At 48.0% G+C, this 15,234-nt stretch overlaps 1 protein-coding gene across 1 annotated transcript; it reads right to left on the bottom strand.

Moving 5' to 3' along the window:
* Positions 1 to 391: 391 nt before the first annotated feature.
* Positions 392 to 14,679, bottom strand: vapb (VAMP (vesicle-associated membrane protein)-associated protein B and C). The gene is made up of 6 exons (XM_084704777.1): positions 14,415 to 14,679; positions 9,798 to 9,950; positions 5,467 to 5,570; positions 4,569 to 4,649; positions 4,012 to 4,191; positions 392 to 3,519 (listed from the first exon to the last, which is right to left on the bottom strand). The coding sequence occupies exons 1-6, from the start codon at positions 14,470 to 14,472 to the stop codon at positions 3,355 to 3,357; spliced, it is 741 nt and encodes a 246-aa protein (XP_084560903.1). The 5' UTR covers positions 14,473 to 14,679; the 3' UTR covers positions 392 to 3,354.
* Positions 14,680 to 15,234: the final 555 nt, after the last annotated feature.

The raw sequence follows: 15,234 nt of genomic DNA, 5'->3' as shown, positions 1-15,234 counted from the left end.
AGGGTAAACAAGATATAATAACACTGGATGAATTAACAAGCTTTCTTTCAACACAACTAGCTATTAAAAGCCAAATGGCCATTAATTATCTGACGGAAATCTGTTTTTACACATTTATAGCCAAGAATATGGGGTGTGCTCCAATCCAAGCACAGAGAATGAACTGGCTAGCGTACAGCCAGCAATACCGGAACAGATTATGATATTCTGTCAGAAATTCTACATGCACCCTCTGTAGAAGACATGCCTCTAACAGAGCCTGCAAGTATTACCTGGAGATGGCAGGTTAAGAAAAGACAATTCACTCTGTATATATTTGTCTGTGTACACAGTGTGTGTGTGTGTGTGTGTGTGTGTATCAATCATAAAATAACACCACATTGAGACGGAACAGACTTTAATTCATTTAATTTATTAAGATGCTACATAGTCCAACAAGGTGGTTGGTTATTTTTTATACACCAGAGACTAACTTGACTAGGAATATTAATCTTTTCAGATAGACTTATTTATTTATATACATACAAAACAGTTGCCGGACTGCTTACATAGATCATGGAGATATCCAGAGTTTGAAGCTGACAGAAGCCTCAGTGAGGTGGGCTGCTGGGTTCACAGCCAAGCAGTTTGAAGCTGCTTTAGAATGGAATGTTTGGTTTTGAAATGGCCTTCTCAGTTCTGCGCTCTGACATGTTACATCTTCAAACTGAGAGAACTTCTAAAACATTCTAACACGTCTTAAAACTGTCTTGGCTGTCGCATGGGAACCCAGTTATTCTGAGCGCCGAGGTCACTGGGGACCTGGTCACCTCAGGCCTGCTTTGCCCTTGCACTACACTGCAAGTCATCCTCACATCAGGGCCCGGTCACACTCTCCAGGAACACATCCTTCCTCTCTGCCTTGGAGAAACCACTGATCTGACATGACCGGTGACAACTGTGTAGACCAGAACATTCTTCAGCTCATCCAGGTCTGTTGGATCTGTTGGTTTACTCCAGAAGAGGAGGGGGGGAGGAGGGAGGACGCCGGCCAGATAACATAGCCCACTCCACTCCTCACTACACACACAACAAACCATTTCTCTTTTCCCTTTCACTACTCTTTTATTAAGTAAAGCTGAGTGTCCCTTTCCTCGCTCTCCCTCTCTCTCTCTCTCTCCCCCCCTCTGCTCTTCGCTGTGGGTTAAGTAGAATGCACTAGGTCTCTCTTTTCTTCTCCTTGAGTTAACGTGTAGTTACAGCAGAACAATAGTGTCTCCTTTGTAGGTTAAGTAGAATCCACTACCTCCATCTCCACTTCTCCCCCCCGCTAAATACAGATTATTACAGTAGCTTACATAAGATTACAGTAGCTTCCTTTGTTATTTTCGGTCCCCTCGTGCATTTAGCTAGAGAAGAATACACTTTTTTAGTCTCTCCATCATCTCCTCCTCCTCACATATTTGACCAGTAAGAAATAAGCTTTCTATATACTCCACTCTGCTTCACTCTCTCTACAGCTCCTCTTCTTTGTTGAGTTCAAACAAAAGTTTACTGGGTGGAATTTATGATATCAAACATTATCCTCTTACCCACCCCAACACCCCCCTTCTTTCTTGCATCCTGGCAGAAGCTGGCCTTGTGACAATATGGTCCCTTGAGGATAGCGCCTGGAGATACAATACTCTCCCTACAAGTCCCATGACTGACAACACAGACAGACGCAAACTAACAGGGGGTGCTATTATGGGATGGGTAGGAACTGGGGGAAACATGATTTGGACTACTTGTGCATGACAATGAAGATGAGTGTAGCGCCGTGATAGCTGAACCAATAACGATAGAACAAACATTCACTCACTCTTCCGGAATTCAGCAGGGGAAAGGAAGATGAGCAGAGGGAAGTGGAGCAGAGGGGGGGCAGGATGAACGTGGAGAAGGAGACGCAAAGGTACGGCAGAGAAGAAGAGTTGATAGGAGGAGAGGAGAGATTTTTCATAGATGGGGAGACGGAGAGAACGTGACCAGACAGACAGACGGCATGGAACACGGTTCGGATCACAGACAGGCTTTTATCCTAACAGCCAGCAGCAATAAACGAGCGGTTTGACATCACATAGGGCATATCAGTATTGCTACTTGGTAAAAATGTAGTAAACCTCCCTACAGTAATCACTTCTACCCTCAACTGTCCCACAGCTATCTCTCTCTCTGTATGTCTTTCTCTCTCTCTCTGTATGTCTCTCTCTCTCTCTCTGTATGTCTCTCTCTCTCTCTCTGTATGTCTTTTTCTGTCTCTCTCTCTCTGTATCTCTCTCTCTCTCTGTATGTCTTTTTATGTCTCTCTCTCTCTGCCCAAGAATAACTTGCCCATACAGGTCACAAGGCAAAAGGCTTATCCCCATGAAGTCTTGGAGTCAGGAGCCAGTTGTACCCACCTCAAGCTCTACTAGCTAGCCAGCTAGGTTAGCTTGTAACGCCTCCGTTTTACAAACATGAATCACCAAATCATAAAAATGCACAAGAAAATAAAGAGAGCGAGAAAATCCGAAAATTGAGCTGTGCGAATCTACAGCTGAGAGACATGAGACAACAATGATAAAAAGCCATAAAATTAAATGTCAAACTCCAACAATCTTTGTGGACGCATGCAATCAAGACACCTCTGTTTTCTCGGGTCAGGGATCAAGGGAAGGGCTGCCAGGTTTCCTCCACAAAAACACAAAACTGGGAGGAGGGACAAATGGTATGGATCAATCAAATATGTCCCTCAATCAGGGAGGATCCTGTCTACACAAAGACTCTGACTGGGTTGGTCAATTTGATTGACAGTAGCCCTGCATGAAAAGGGGATTAGCTGAAAGGAGTGCTGCAAACCTGGCAACACAGTACAGAGGGGTGGGTACATAAACTAGCTCTGGTCTCCATCGTTTAGAGAAGGAAAAGGCGGTACATGAAAACGCTATTCACACAATGTAAACTGACTGAAACCGCTCCCTCAGTGGTTGGTAACTCCATAGGGATGAGGGACTGAACAGCTAGCATCTCCCTGGATTCAGCAGTCCAATACTGCGGTCATCATCAGTACATTTGGAAGTTTGGGAGGAACGCCAGGATGATTATGTAATGGTTACACAGAGGCAAGACCAGTGACAGTTTGTTTGTTCATAACATGATGACTTTTCTTTTTTTTTTGTCTTTTTTTTTTGTACATATCTCCTTAGAATTTTTACATAAATGACAGAATCAAAAGTAGCCCATTGATATGGCATTTCTCATCAAAAATCCCGAATCCCTGTTTGTTTTGTTTTCGTCCCCCGAAGCATGCTGTCACCACGGCAACGCAGTTGCAGCCATCGCCACGGCAAACGCGCTCTACAATACCAGCTTGCCAACGACGACGCCGACCACGAAGAAGAGGACGATGAGCGCCACTGTGCGAGCGCTAAGCCCCTCCTCCTTCACCATGCCGACTGAGGAGGAGGCGGAGTGCTGGGAGGACATCACATTGCTCTTCCTCATCCGTAGCCCATCATCTTCCTAGTAGCATGGAGGGGGGAGGGGGGGGAACGAGGGGGGAGGTAAGATAAACTTTTTTGAAAGGAAATTTGAAAGGAAAAAAGTAACAGTCCAGCCCCATCTGTCATACGGACAGTCATCTATCTATTCATCAGTCCAGCCATCCATTAACTCCTCCCTCCATCCCACCATCCCAATAGAAGAAAGAAGGAGCCATACGTTTAAATGTACATCTGTTCAAACCCCAGGGGAGTGCATTAGGCGCCAGGCTTTAATACACTCCATTTCCCCATGACGGGTGGTGTGTGTAGGTGTGTGTGCGTGTGTGTGTGCGTGGGTGGAGATCTGCAAGGGTTCTGTTAGTTTAATCCACCACAGGAGCCGCCAACACTCATTCTGACTCTGGCAACACTTAAAGAGGAGGGGGTGGTGCTGTGTGTGCTGTGTTGGTGTGTGCTGTTGTGTTAGGTTGTGTGTGTGCGGTATGCTGTGTGTGTGTGTGTGTCGTCTGACCCTGATCTGTTTGTTCTCTTCTCGTAGCCTCTGTGCCTCCATCTGCAGCCTCTTGCATTCCTCCATGATCTTCCTGACTTCTCCGTCATCCAGGGTGGAGCCCATGGACTTCATCGACAGAGTGGAGGACTCGGACTTCAGCAGGCTGGACGACATCATCTTGGAGGAGTCCATGTCGTGCTGTGTGGGGGGGGGGGGGGTCAGGGGAGGTGAGAGGGGTGAGGGGAGAGCAGGATAGGATCAGAGTTGGGAGAGAGGTGAGTAGAAATGATCCTCAGCTCCCTTCTCCTTGGCAGGCCGAGTGGTGACCCTCAGCCGTTGTGTATACAGACTTGATGAGAGTGCACCCTTCAAAGAGATTCAGGCTGGTTTCAATCTAGCTACAGTGTGTTTCAGGGTGTTGCTGTACAGCAGTGAGCGTGGCAACCGATCCAAAACAACAACATCAATGGCCAACCTTCGCTAGTTCATCATACGTCTGGGGTTGTCTGTGTGTGTCTCTGTGTATGTGTCTGTGTGTGTATGTGTGTGTAGAGAGAGACAGAGAAGGTACCCACCGTTTTATCATTCTCTGCCGGCAGCTCAAAATTGCACCTCAGCTTAGAGTCCATCAGTTCCTCCGGCTTGGCTTCCTTCCACTGGGGAGAAGAGGACGAGGGAGAGATAGAAAGAGAGAGAGACAGAGAGAGATAGAGGGGGAGAAAAAAAGGGGTTGAGAAGGAGAAAAAAAAACCCTGACTGGACAGAACTGACAGGCAGGACTAATCTCCAATGTCGTTTTTTTTTTTGTTCTTTTCCTCATGCTACTCCTCCATTCTTTCTCTCTCCTCCTCGTTACTCTTCCTCCACCGCCCCCTCATTGCTCCCCCATGCCTCCTTCCCTCCCGCACTCTCTCCTCTTCTTCCTCCATGTTTCTCTAACCCCTCTGTCACAATCCCCGGCTTGCACAACAGCCAGCTGGCTCTCACACTCTGCACCATCTCCTTCCTCACCCTCTGTGTGTGTGTGTGTGTGTGTGTGCAACAGAGACAGAGGGATGGAGGAGGTGGTTGTGTGTCTCAATCGCAATATCCGACCATTTTCTCTGGAGGCCTGTCTGTGCAGAGGAAGCACATGAGATCATTTACAACTGAGTGTAAACTAATGACAGTGTCGTTAAGAGAGAGACCACACACACACACACACACACACATGCAGCACTAGGGTCTTGCGGTGGCTACAGGCCAGGGGCCCTCCTCCACACCCCTACACTGTGCTCCTCAGGGTCTGGGTGTGTCGGGGACCTCTGTGTGGGTAACCATGGGCTTCGTTGGAGTGTGTGTGTGTGTGTGTGTGCGTACAGTTTAAAGTATGTGTATATATGTGTATGTCTCATGTGTACAATAGATGCTGAGATAATATGCATGTGTGTGTGTGTGTGTGTGTGTGTGTGGATGGCCACAAGACACACTCACCACTCCCTCCATGTCAGTCATCTCAGGCGGAGCCAGCATGGACTGGACCATGAACTTGTGTTTGCTCTTCTCATTGGGGTCGTAGTCGAAGGGCTGCAGCATGACTGGAGGACAGAGAGAAAAGAAAGACCCAAAAACAAGAAAGAAAGAAAAGACCGAGAGAGAAAGAAAGGAAGAACAGACAGATTAGTCCAACATCAACAATGTTCCTGGGGAGAAATAAACAGTACTTATCCTCTAATGAACTTAGAATAGTTTGTCAGTTTATTCCCCAGTTTAAGTATAAAAAAGTGTGAGGTATGTATTTTGCTGTGGGTCCTTAAGTAGTTGACTCCGCTGTGTGAGGCACACAGCAAGTATCACTGATGCTAACTCTCTAAAACACAGATGCTTTTTAAGTTCTTGATCTATAAATATGTCCCTGGCCAGATCGAACACCTACATACAACAGCTGCAGCCAAGCAGTGAACTAGTGTAAACCCTCTCCCTGCCTCCCTCCCTCCCTCCCTGCCTCCCTCACCCACCCCCTCTCTCTCACAAATACGGCACTCATGATTTATTTCCTTGTTCATGTTACCATGACAGCATTTATTTTTTTCAAGCGATGGATCTCCAAGCAACACCCTGGAGGGAGATCTCTGACAGCTTCCAAACTGTGTTTCAGAGACGCGAGCAACACATGGCTGTAAGCAGAAACAGGTGCTGGGTTGGGCTAGCGTTTAAGTCATCATCTTTAACCCACATCACCCAAACACTGGTATTTGATTTCATTCCAGTGACCAAAAGGTATTTGGAAGCTGTAACAATGATTTATCATGATCACTTTCTTATGTTGAGGTTGTTCCTGCATATGAGGCTGTCGGAGGGGGGGGTGGGGGGTGGGGGGGGGCACTGATGGCTGATCCCGCTCCTCTACCAGTCATTACACTAAGAAGCGCACTGGGAGTCAAAGGCTCATTTAACATCAATACCGACTAGCAGCGCTTGTGTGTGCGTGACATTTGGGCTTTCATTAGAAACAAAATGACCTCTTGATTTCAGAGTCAGGGCCGGGGCTCTCACATGTGGTAAGCACAACCTCTCTCGTCTTAAGACACATGCCAATACTCCACACAGCCCACAACCCAGCCCTCTCCTTCACCATAACACACACACACACTACGGCAATCAGGCGAGTCCAATAAGCCAAACCAGAAGCAGACGTCTGGGACAGATTGAGAACGTCCTGTTTCCGTCTGAGCCAATCAGGCCTGGTGGCTGAGGTCCGAGAGGAGCCGGTCAGACCGGGGAGACAGGGGACACCGGAGGAAGTTCTTTGACAGTTTATGTGAATAACATAAAAAGGGGTCCCGTCTTGGTCAAATGGAAATAAAATCAATCCGTCTTGAAGTCTCAATCTGCTTTGAACTAGGGAGAGAACTAACCAGGGCTTGACAAAACTCCTTTTCTATGGTGTGAAGTCAGAACCGAGTCAGGCAGGGTGACCAGTGGTAGGAGCCCTAACAGTGAGGTGTCATCAGACTACATTTACATTACATTTAGTCATTTAGCAGACGCTCTTATCCAGAGCGACTTACAGTAAGTACAGGGACATTCCCCCCGAGGCAAGTAGGGTGAAGTGCCTTGCCCAAGGACACAACATCATTTGGCACGTCCAGGAATCGATCTGGCAACCTTCAGATTACTAGCCCGATTCCCTCACCGTTCAGCAACCTGACTAGTGACTAGCCCTCTTTCCTCTTGTAAACGCTGCACCCTGTTTACCCAGGAGGAGTGCAGGAGGGGAGGTTGCAAAGAGATCTCCGGGACAGGAACGTGAAACCGTCAAGAGCTCTATCTGGACGCAGTTTAAGGGGTAAGATTCCCCACACACACGACATGCCCTGCCCTCACCGACCGTACGGTGTCTCCGTAACAGCAGGCGGTCTATTTGAGGCTACAGGCCAAGGCGATCATTAATGATATTTAAGGAACAAGTAAACACACTGTGTAAGCATTTCTTCAAAGGAAACTCGTGTGAATTGTTGGCGAACCATAAGGAAGGTGGTCGGGACCAACTGTGATTGTTGGTAAGCTGATCTTCATCGTGATTCCCCAAAAATGTTGATATAACTGGAGAACCTGGAAATCAGTCTTGAGACAACAAAGACTTCTCAAAAGCAGATCAATATTTGTTGACACAAGGATTTCTGTGGGACTTTGAGACATTCGCTCTCTGTTTTTCCCGTTGTGAGCGACACAACGGAGCAGAACACCACCTCTTATGTGGTGCGGTTCACGTCTAAAGTTTCGTCCTGTTTAACCTTCAAAAGCTGCGTGTGTGTCTTCAACTAAGCCTGCAAATGACACATTGGGGACTTGTAGGTGTCTTGTGGCAAAGTGTTCCCTTTCCGAATGACAGAAGAAAATCCCCCACATTGTTTTTGTACTGCTCTGTTTACGCTCAGTGTGCATAGCTCCACTAGGGATCCACAGCAGACCAGCAGACAGGCTGGCTGGCCCAGGGAGGTCTGGGGTCTGTCTGTTGGGTGACATAAAGAAAGTAACACCCAGGAACCCCATGCCAGGGTCAGGATACACACTTCTATCTGAGTGGTTTGAAGTGTGAATTTGATCCGGGCCTGTATTGGGCTTTGTTTGATGTGGTTTGTGCAGGAGCATGTGACCATCAGGGTTTTGTGTACCAGAATCTGTGTACCATCAGCTGGATCGAACTGTCTGTCTGTCTGTCTGTTTGGGGCATGTCTGTCTGTCTCTGGGGTCTGTCTGTCTGTCCGGGGCATGTTTGTCTGTCTCTGTTCTGGGGGTCTGTCTGGATTATGTCAGTCTGAGGTTTGCATCCATGTCTGTATGTATGTTTGTCTGTCTGTCTCACTGCGTGTCTGGAAAAACATATATTTGTCTGTGTATCTGCATTGATGTCAGTAAGGAAGTCAGTCAGAAAGCCTGTCTGTCTCTTTGTTTCTGATATCAGATACTGCAGCTGAAAACTAAGTCGGAGGCAGAAAATAGCAGAGGTGGTTTCGTCTGGAAACCCTACGCTGGGCCTGGAGTCCCTCCAAAACTAGATCTAGGGGAAACTGAATGGTAAGGTGTTGGAAGAAAGGGTGGACAGGAGAAGAGAGGGGAGGAGGAGGGGAGGAGTAAGGGGAAGGGAGAGGGGGGAGGAAGAGAGAAGTGAGGAGAAAGAGAGGAAGAGGGTCGGGGAGAAGGGTGAGAGAGATCAACAAGAGGGGAGGGATACGTGGACAACACGAGGAGGGTGTGGAGGAGGGTGTGGAGGAGGCTGTGGAGGAGGGGGTGGAGGAGGCTGTGGAGGAGGCTGTGGAGGAGGGTGTGGAGGAGGGGGTGGAGGAGGGGGTGGAGGAGGGTGTGGAGGAGGGGATGGAGGAGGGTGTGGAGGAGGGGATGGAGGAGGGGGTGGAGGAGGCTGTGGAGGAGGGTGTGGAGGAGGGGATGGAGGAGGGGGTGGAGGAGGGGATGGAGGAGGGTGTGGAGGAGGGTGTGGAGGAGGGGGTGGAGGAGGGGGTGGAGGAGGGTGTGGAGGAGGGTGTGGAGGAGGGTGTGGAGGAGGGGGTGGAGGAGGTTGTGGAGGAGGGTGTGGAGGAGGGTGTGGAGGAGGGTGTGGAGGAGGGGATGGAGGAGGGGATGGAGGAGGTTGTGGAGGAGGGTGTGGAGGAGGCTGTGGAGGAGGGGGTGGAGGAGGCTGTGGAGGAGGGTGTGGAGGAGGGTGTGGAGGAGGGGGTGGAGGAGGCTGTGGAGGAGGGTGTGGAGGAGGGGATGGAGGAGGGGGTGGAGGAGGGGGTGGAGGAGGGTGTAGAGGAGGGGGTGGAGGAGGGGGTGGAGGAGGGTGTGGAGGAGGGGATGGAGGAGGGTGTGGAGGAGGGGATGGAGGAGGGGGTGGAGGAGGCTGTGGAGGAGGGGATGGAGGAGGGGGTGGAGGAGGGGATGGAGGAGGGTGTGGAGGAGGGTGTGGAGGAGGGGGTGGAGGAGGGTGTGGAGGAGGGTGTGGAGGAGGGGGTGGAGGAGGTTGTGGAGGAGGGTGTGGAGGAGGGTGTGGAGGAGGGTGTGGAGGAGGGGATGGAGGAGGGGATGGAGGAGGTTGTGGAGGAGGGGATGGAGGAGGGGGTGGAGGAGGGGGTGGAGGAGGAGGGGGTGGAGGAGGGGATGGAGGAGGGGGTGGAGGAGGGGGTGGAGGAGGGGATGGAGGAGGGGATGGAGGAGGGGGTGGAGGAGGAGGGGGTGGAGGAGGGGATGGAGGAGGGGGTGGAGGAGGGGATGGAGGAGGGGGTGGAGGAGGAGAAGGAGGAGACAGCTGACACCACTCGTACCTGAGACATTGATGGAGGTCCCCGCATCGATGACGCCGCTGTTCGGCCGCACGCAGTACCGGCGCGGCGCAGTCGTCTTCACCTTGAAACACACATTCCTGTCTGTCGGGTTGGAGAGTTTGAGAGTCGTGGTGACGACGTCTGAGAATGGACCTGACAGAGAAAGAGAAAGGTGGAGGAGAGAGAGAGTACATTTTGAGACAGACAAGGAGGGAAAAAAGACAAAAACACACTTATTAATTGACTGACTAATTATAATTGGCCTAAAACTGCTGCCTATAAATGATAGGAGCTATGTATGGACTAGCTTGTCTTGTCAATGTATGAAGGAGATAGATCTTCTAGAGTATGATACTTGGGAGACCTGTGGAGATCCAGGGAGAGGGGCAAGCTTAGGGAGAAGCAAAGAGAGTTATAGGGATACAGAGAGAAAAAGACAAGTTAGAGAGGCAAAGAGAGGTCGAAAGTCACTGAGCGGTAGGGAGAGGTAGATAGAGTTACAGAGGAGAGAGGTGGAGTGATGGAGAGGATGAGGGATTGCCTTAAATGCCCGACTGTGAACACTGTAGATCTTGTGACAAATTTATATCAAGTGCCACAAACACTCTCCTCGACAGTAGGTTAACAGCGAGAGAGAGCCTTGGAGGAAATCGAGGGGCTATGAGAAAGAAGGACAGCCAAAGTGCCAGTTGCAGACTCGAATGCACAGCTTGTGATCATGTGCAACTGCGCAGCGGAACACAAAAATGATGAGCCAGTCAAATGAAATGAATGCAACCAAGTCAGCACATCAGAAGACATGAAAGCACACATCCGTCATCAGCCACGTTGCCATGGTACACAGAAGAAGAGTTTGGTGAAGGGAGGAGCCTGGCACTCCAGTGAGAAACCCAGGCCTGAGGCAATGCTTGTTACATAATTGCCAAAGAAAGAGACACTTGCAGTACAACCTGGGAGGAACTAAATGTACCAAACACCAAGATATTGAAGGTCATTTTACATATCTACCAGAGTGAATATTGTCTTCCAATTATAAGATACAGACTATGAATCCTGTAGAACAGACAGCATTGTTTTATTTGAGGTTAGCATCACGAGGTAACACGCAGCTGTGGCAAGACAGCTGGCAACACAAGACTTTTGTCGTTTCCTGGACGGTGACATCACGTCATTAACCTTCAGTCTGCGACGTCAAGGGCAACATTTGCAATCTCTATATATGCATCCTTTCTTCCTACAAAATCACAGATATAAAATGAAAGCGTTGGTAAAAAAACTATGATCGATTAGGCTACCTCAAAAACAGCAGGATGGCCTTAGTGATTATTACAATCAGTTTATCGCTAGCATTTGTATTATGATTATATTACTATGATCATATTATTCAAATATTGACACAGACACAACAATTCCATAGGAAGCTACTGTCAGGCCCTTTGACAGAGAGAGAACAGAATGTTCCCATTCTGCTGCCTCTTCCTCCCTATTCTAATAAGTGGAGCACAGAGCAATTAGGTCATAGCTAATTAGAGAGCAGGGTTCATGGCCACCACTACATAAACCCAGACTTGGCCTTCTCCATGAGCAGCCCCATTCATTCTTCAGTCGTACATGTCAATCGATACCAGACTAGAGCCTTTCATACAGACTGCAGACCAGTTTAGCAGTAGCACTGGGAGAAACACTAGGAACAGCACCGGGACATTCAACACCAATGCGCCTCACATCGATCACAGTCTTCTGAAATGCAATGAATCTGTTCTGGTGATCTGGAGAAGAGCGGTGATCAAACAGGTTTGGAACTGGAGGCGTTTAAACCTGTCTACAGTGGATCAGATGGGCTGAAGTGTCTGTGTGTGTGTCCTGGGTCTAGGCCCCAGGTTCAAACATCATTCCACCGGTTATCAAAAGGCCTACTCTGCTTTGGTAGCTTAACATAAAGCCTTTGCGGGATGGGGGGGGGGGGTGATGCAGCATTCATTTTCTTTTTTTTTTTTTTTTGATTTGTTAACTTATCACAATATAAACACATAAAAAGGTGTTCCATCTAGTGAACTGCATCTTCAGAGAACTGTAGTAGGGGAACAGGGCAGAGTAGCATCAAGCTGGGTAGACTGTGGTCCCTAAACGCAGTCAGCCAGCTGTGACCCCAGAGTGTCGAAGGTTTGGGGGTATTTTTACAGCTTTCTATTATTTGATTCAAACTACTCTCCAAATAACAGAGGCCTTCTCTAACTACGTCCAATTTGTTTCTAATAATATCTAATAGAACAGAAATAGGATAATGGCGAGACCGTTAGGACAGTCATAGATGTCCTTGAGAAGCTGTTAGACATTTCAGGGATAATAGAGGGGTCAACCTTTATGGGTTGTGGGTGGGTTTGGTTGCATTAGGCAGGGCTGGGTTGGACTGAGTAGGGCTAGAGGACTGGACTGAATGAAGGCCTCTGCTGATCTATGAGGAAGGAACTACTGACCTGAAGCAACTGCTACAAACAAATCATATCCTGTCTTTATTTCATCAGCTGAGCCTTGTCAATGTTTGACACAATAGGTTTCCATCCTAGCATGTAAACATTCACTGTAGAAGAATACCTCCGATTCTGGTAGTAAAGTTTCCCTCGCCAGGAAAACCAGTTCAATAAACCTGTCAGCTTTCACATCAATCATGAGGCACGATGAGTCACATCCTGGTTCTCAACTCCTTGCTACGGGATCCAATCAGATTGTTGCTGATGGAGTTGCTCAACGTGAAACCATCAGGATCATGTGGGTTGTGTGTGTCACAGTTTAGTGATCCGATGGATTGTAACAACCTGGGGTTAGCTGATGTGGGTGTGGTCAAACCAGAAGAGAATGGCTTTAAGAGTATGGCAACCTACATAACCTCACCGTAAACAGGTACAGCACACAGCTAAACTGTGCACAACTAAAATGGATTTAACTGCTTAGTGGCTTTACATTCCAGCCTTAAGCAATCCAGAGCTGTAAATATTCTGTAGGACCTGGCTGTGTTTGGTTGTATTTCTAAAAAATTCTACCTGGGGCCTCACCGACAAGAGGGTGCACAGAGAAGGAGAGCCTTGGTCTTAGACATAATAGAGAAGTACATCGTGTGAGTGGAAATGTAGAAGCGAGTACAGTAAGCTGGTTGGGAATTAACACTCCTGTATAGGCCAACAGTAGATTCTAGATCAGGTTTCAACACCCCCCCCCCCCACACACACACACACACACACACACACACACACACACACGCTCAGACAAAGAACAGCTTCAGACGATCACATAGCTGGCATGACTACTGAGGGTCTTTCACAGAGTCGCCCCACGCCACCAGTCGACAACCGTACACCTGATCTACAGCCGATTATACCTTACTCTGGGAAGGAAACGGTCTCCAAAAGGGAAGATATTAGGAGCTGTTGCTTCAACGAGGAAGTGTGTTTTGATCAGATAAAAAGAGAGCCAATCAAGGTGTGTGTGTGTGTGTGTGTTTGCATTGGGAGACCAAGCCTTGGTGTACCTGTTCGCCCGGGGGGCCTATTTTTTTTTTAATCAACAATGCTACAGAATCAAAATAATGTCAAATGTGTGCAGAGGCTCCACATTTCAAGACATTGTACAATAGCTGAGTTAGATTTCATGGTTACATTAGACCTACTGCACTTGCAGACTTCAACTTCAGACTTTAATGAATGATTTAGGCCTGAGTGCTTCAGAGCAATGGAAACTGACATCCTGACTAAACCCATGACCACAACTGTAAACCACCTCCAAAAAAGGAAGCCTACTAGGTAACAAATCAATTTGCTAACCCATTATGAAATATATACATTCAAAAGGGTAAGTTAGCACTAGCAGTATATTGCCTAATTGGATAAACACAGCCTAGTGTTGCAAGAACACACCTTAGTGTCTTTCCATACCCTAGAAAGGGATATTGAATGTCTCCTGTCACTTTTGACAAATTGGGGTGGAGAACTTAGATGGGAATATATCCAGCCGTAAATATCTGTCATGTTAAAATTGTGTTGTTGACTCACTGGCTGTGGCTACCAGCGGTGTGTTCAGTTGATCATCTAGAGCTGTCAATTCTTAGATCTTAAATGACAGCTAAAGTGGCAGCCAAGCTAGCTAACTACGTGTTTCGACGGATTTTCGCGTGCAATAATATGACTAAACTGTCGGTTGGTAGTTAAATGTTAAGGCAAGATTTATCTAGGCAAGTTTTCACTAATTTGGAATGGTTTATTGAACGTCAAGGTAGACCTACTGAAACAACCAATTTATACTTGGCTAGATAGCGTTAGTTGGCTAGCCAGCTAGCAGGCTAATTGACAGGTGCAGGAATGTATGACAGGGCCTGGCTAGCAAACGCAAGCTACGCGCTTAGCTAACACTAGCGATGCTGTTAGCGCAGTGGACTATTGCTACGGGGATATGATCATAATTAGCTACCCCACTGACAACACACAGTGCATAACGTTAAATGTTGTTATCTAGCTAGCTGGATATGTCTCGAATTCGTTACCGTAATGTGGGCCTGCCCCCCTCCCCACCATACTGTCACTGAAAGACACCCCTCTCAAGCAAGAGTTGGGCCCTCCCTCTTACCTCGGAATTTCAGTTCGTGCTGTGGCTCCAAGAGCAAAACCTGTTCTTGTCTGGCCATATCCCAGCGGTTCGAAGAGGGTGATCTGAATACAGTTGGTATTCGTAGAGTTGTCTTGATATCGTATTGTTACCTGATTTGAAGTCTACAGTTATTATCTGTTATAATTAGCTACGATTATCCTGTCACCCGGTCACCGCAAAGATCCAGGGTGCTACTCGAGCTACTAGCGGCTGTTATGATGCAGCAGGAAGGGACTGAGAGAGAGGCTTCGTGCAACGTCACAGCCCCTGCATAGTCTCTCAACTAGAGGTGTGAGGGGGGATGCATTGCAAAGGACTGCGGGCAAGGGGACTGGGGCGCGACCAAAGCTTGGGGCAAACCCAAAACTGGGACCCTCAAAGACGTAATCAATCATTCTTAAATTTCGTCTGATATTGCTTAACCAGCAAGCTATACGTTAAAGTAGTGTTATAGGTCTTACTCTTCACCCACCTTTGTATTTGTCACTGTCACTTCAGATTAACCATCCCTTCAAACCCCATCATCTAGTAAATGCATCAGTGTAGACCTATATTCTATCCAGAACAGGTGTTCTGGATACAGTGGACCTGAGTGATCATGTATGTTAGGTGTTGAGAGGCTCTCTGGTGGGAGTTCTGCCCCCTTCAGCAGAATCCAAAGAGCATCGAGGAGGTCCTTTCCGTCTAACACATACCTCAGGTGTCATTTTTATATATATAGCCGGGGGGCTGGTTGCCACCGAAGCAAGACGACTTATTACTAACAACACTGTCACAGTATCCCCCTACGAACACGTTA

This window comes from Hypomesus nipponensis, chromosome 9 (genome assembly GCF_054491055.1).
Source record: "Hypomesus nipponensis isolate SF chromosome 9, ASM5449105v1, whole genome shotgun sequence".
NCBI lineage: Eukaryota > Metazoa > Chordata > Actinopteri > Osmeriformes > Osmeridae > Hypomesus > Hypomesus nipponensis.
This window is presented reverse-complemented; position numbering and strand designations above follow the sequence as displayed.

Coding starts and splice junctions, on each gene's coding strand:
- vapb (XM_084704777.1), bottom strand. CDS start 14,472: ATGGCCAGACAAGAACAGGTTTTGCTCTTGGAGCCACAGCACGAACTG. Junction 9,951..14,414: donor GCACGAACTGAAATTCCGAG/GTAAGAGGGAGG, acceptor TTTCTCTGTCAG/GTCCATTCTCAGACGTCGTC. Junction 5,571..9,797: donor GACCTCCATCAATGTCTCAG/GTACGAGTGGTG, acceptor TCTGTCCTCCAG/TCATGCTGCAGCCCTTCGAC.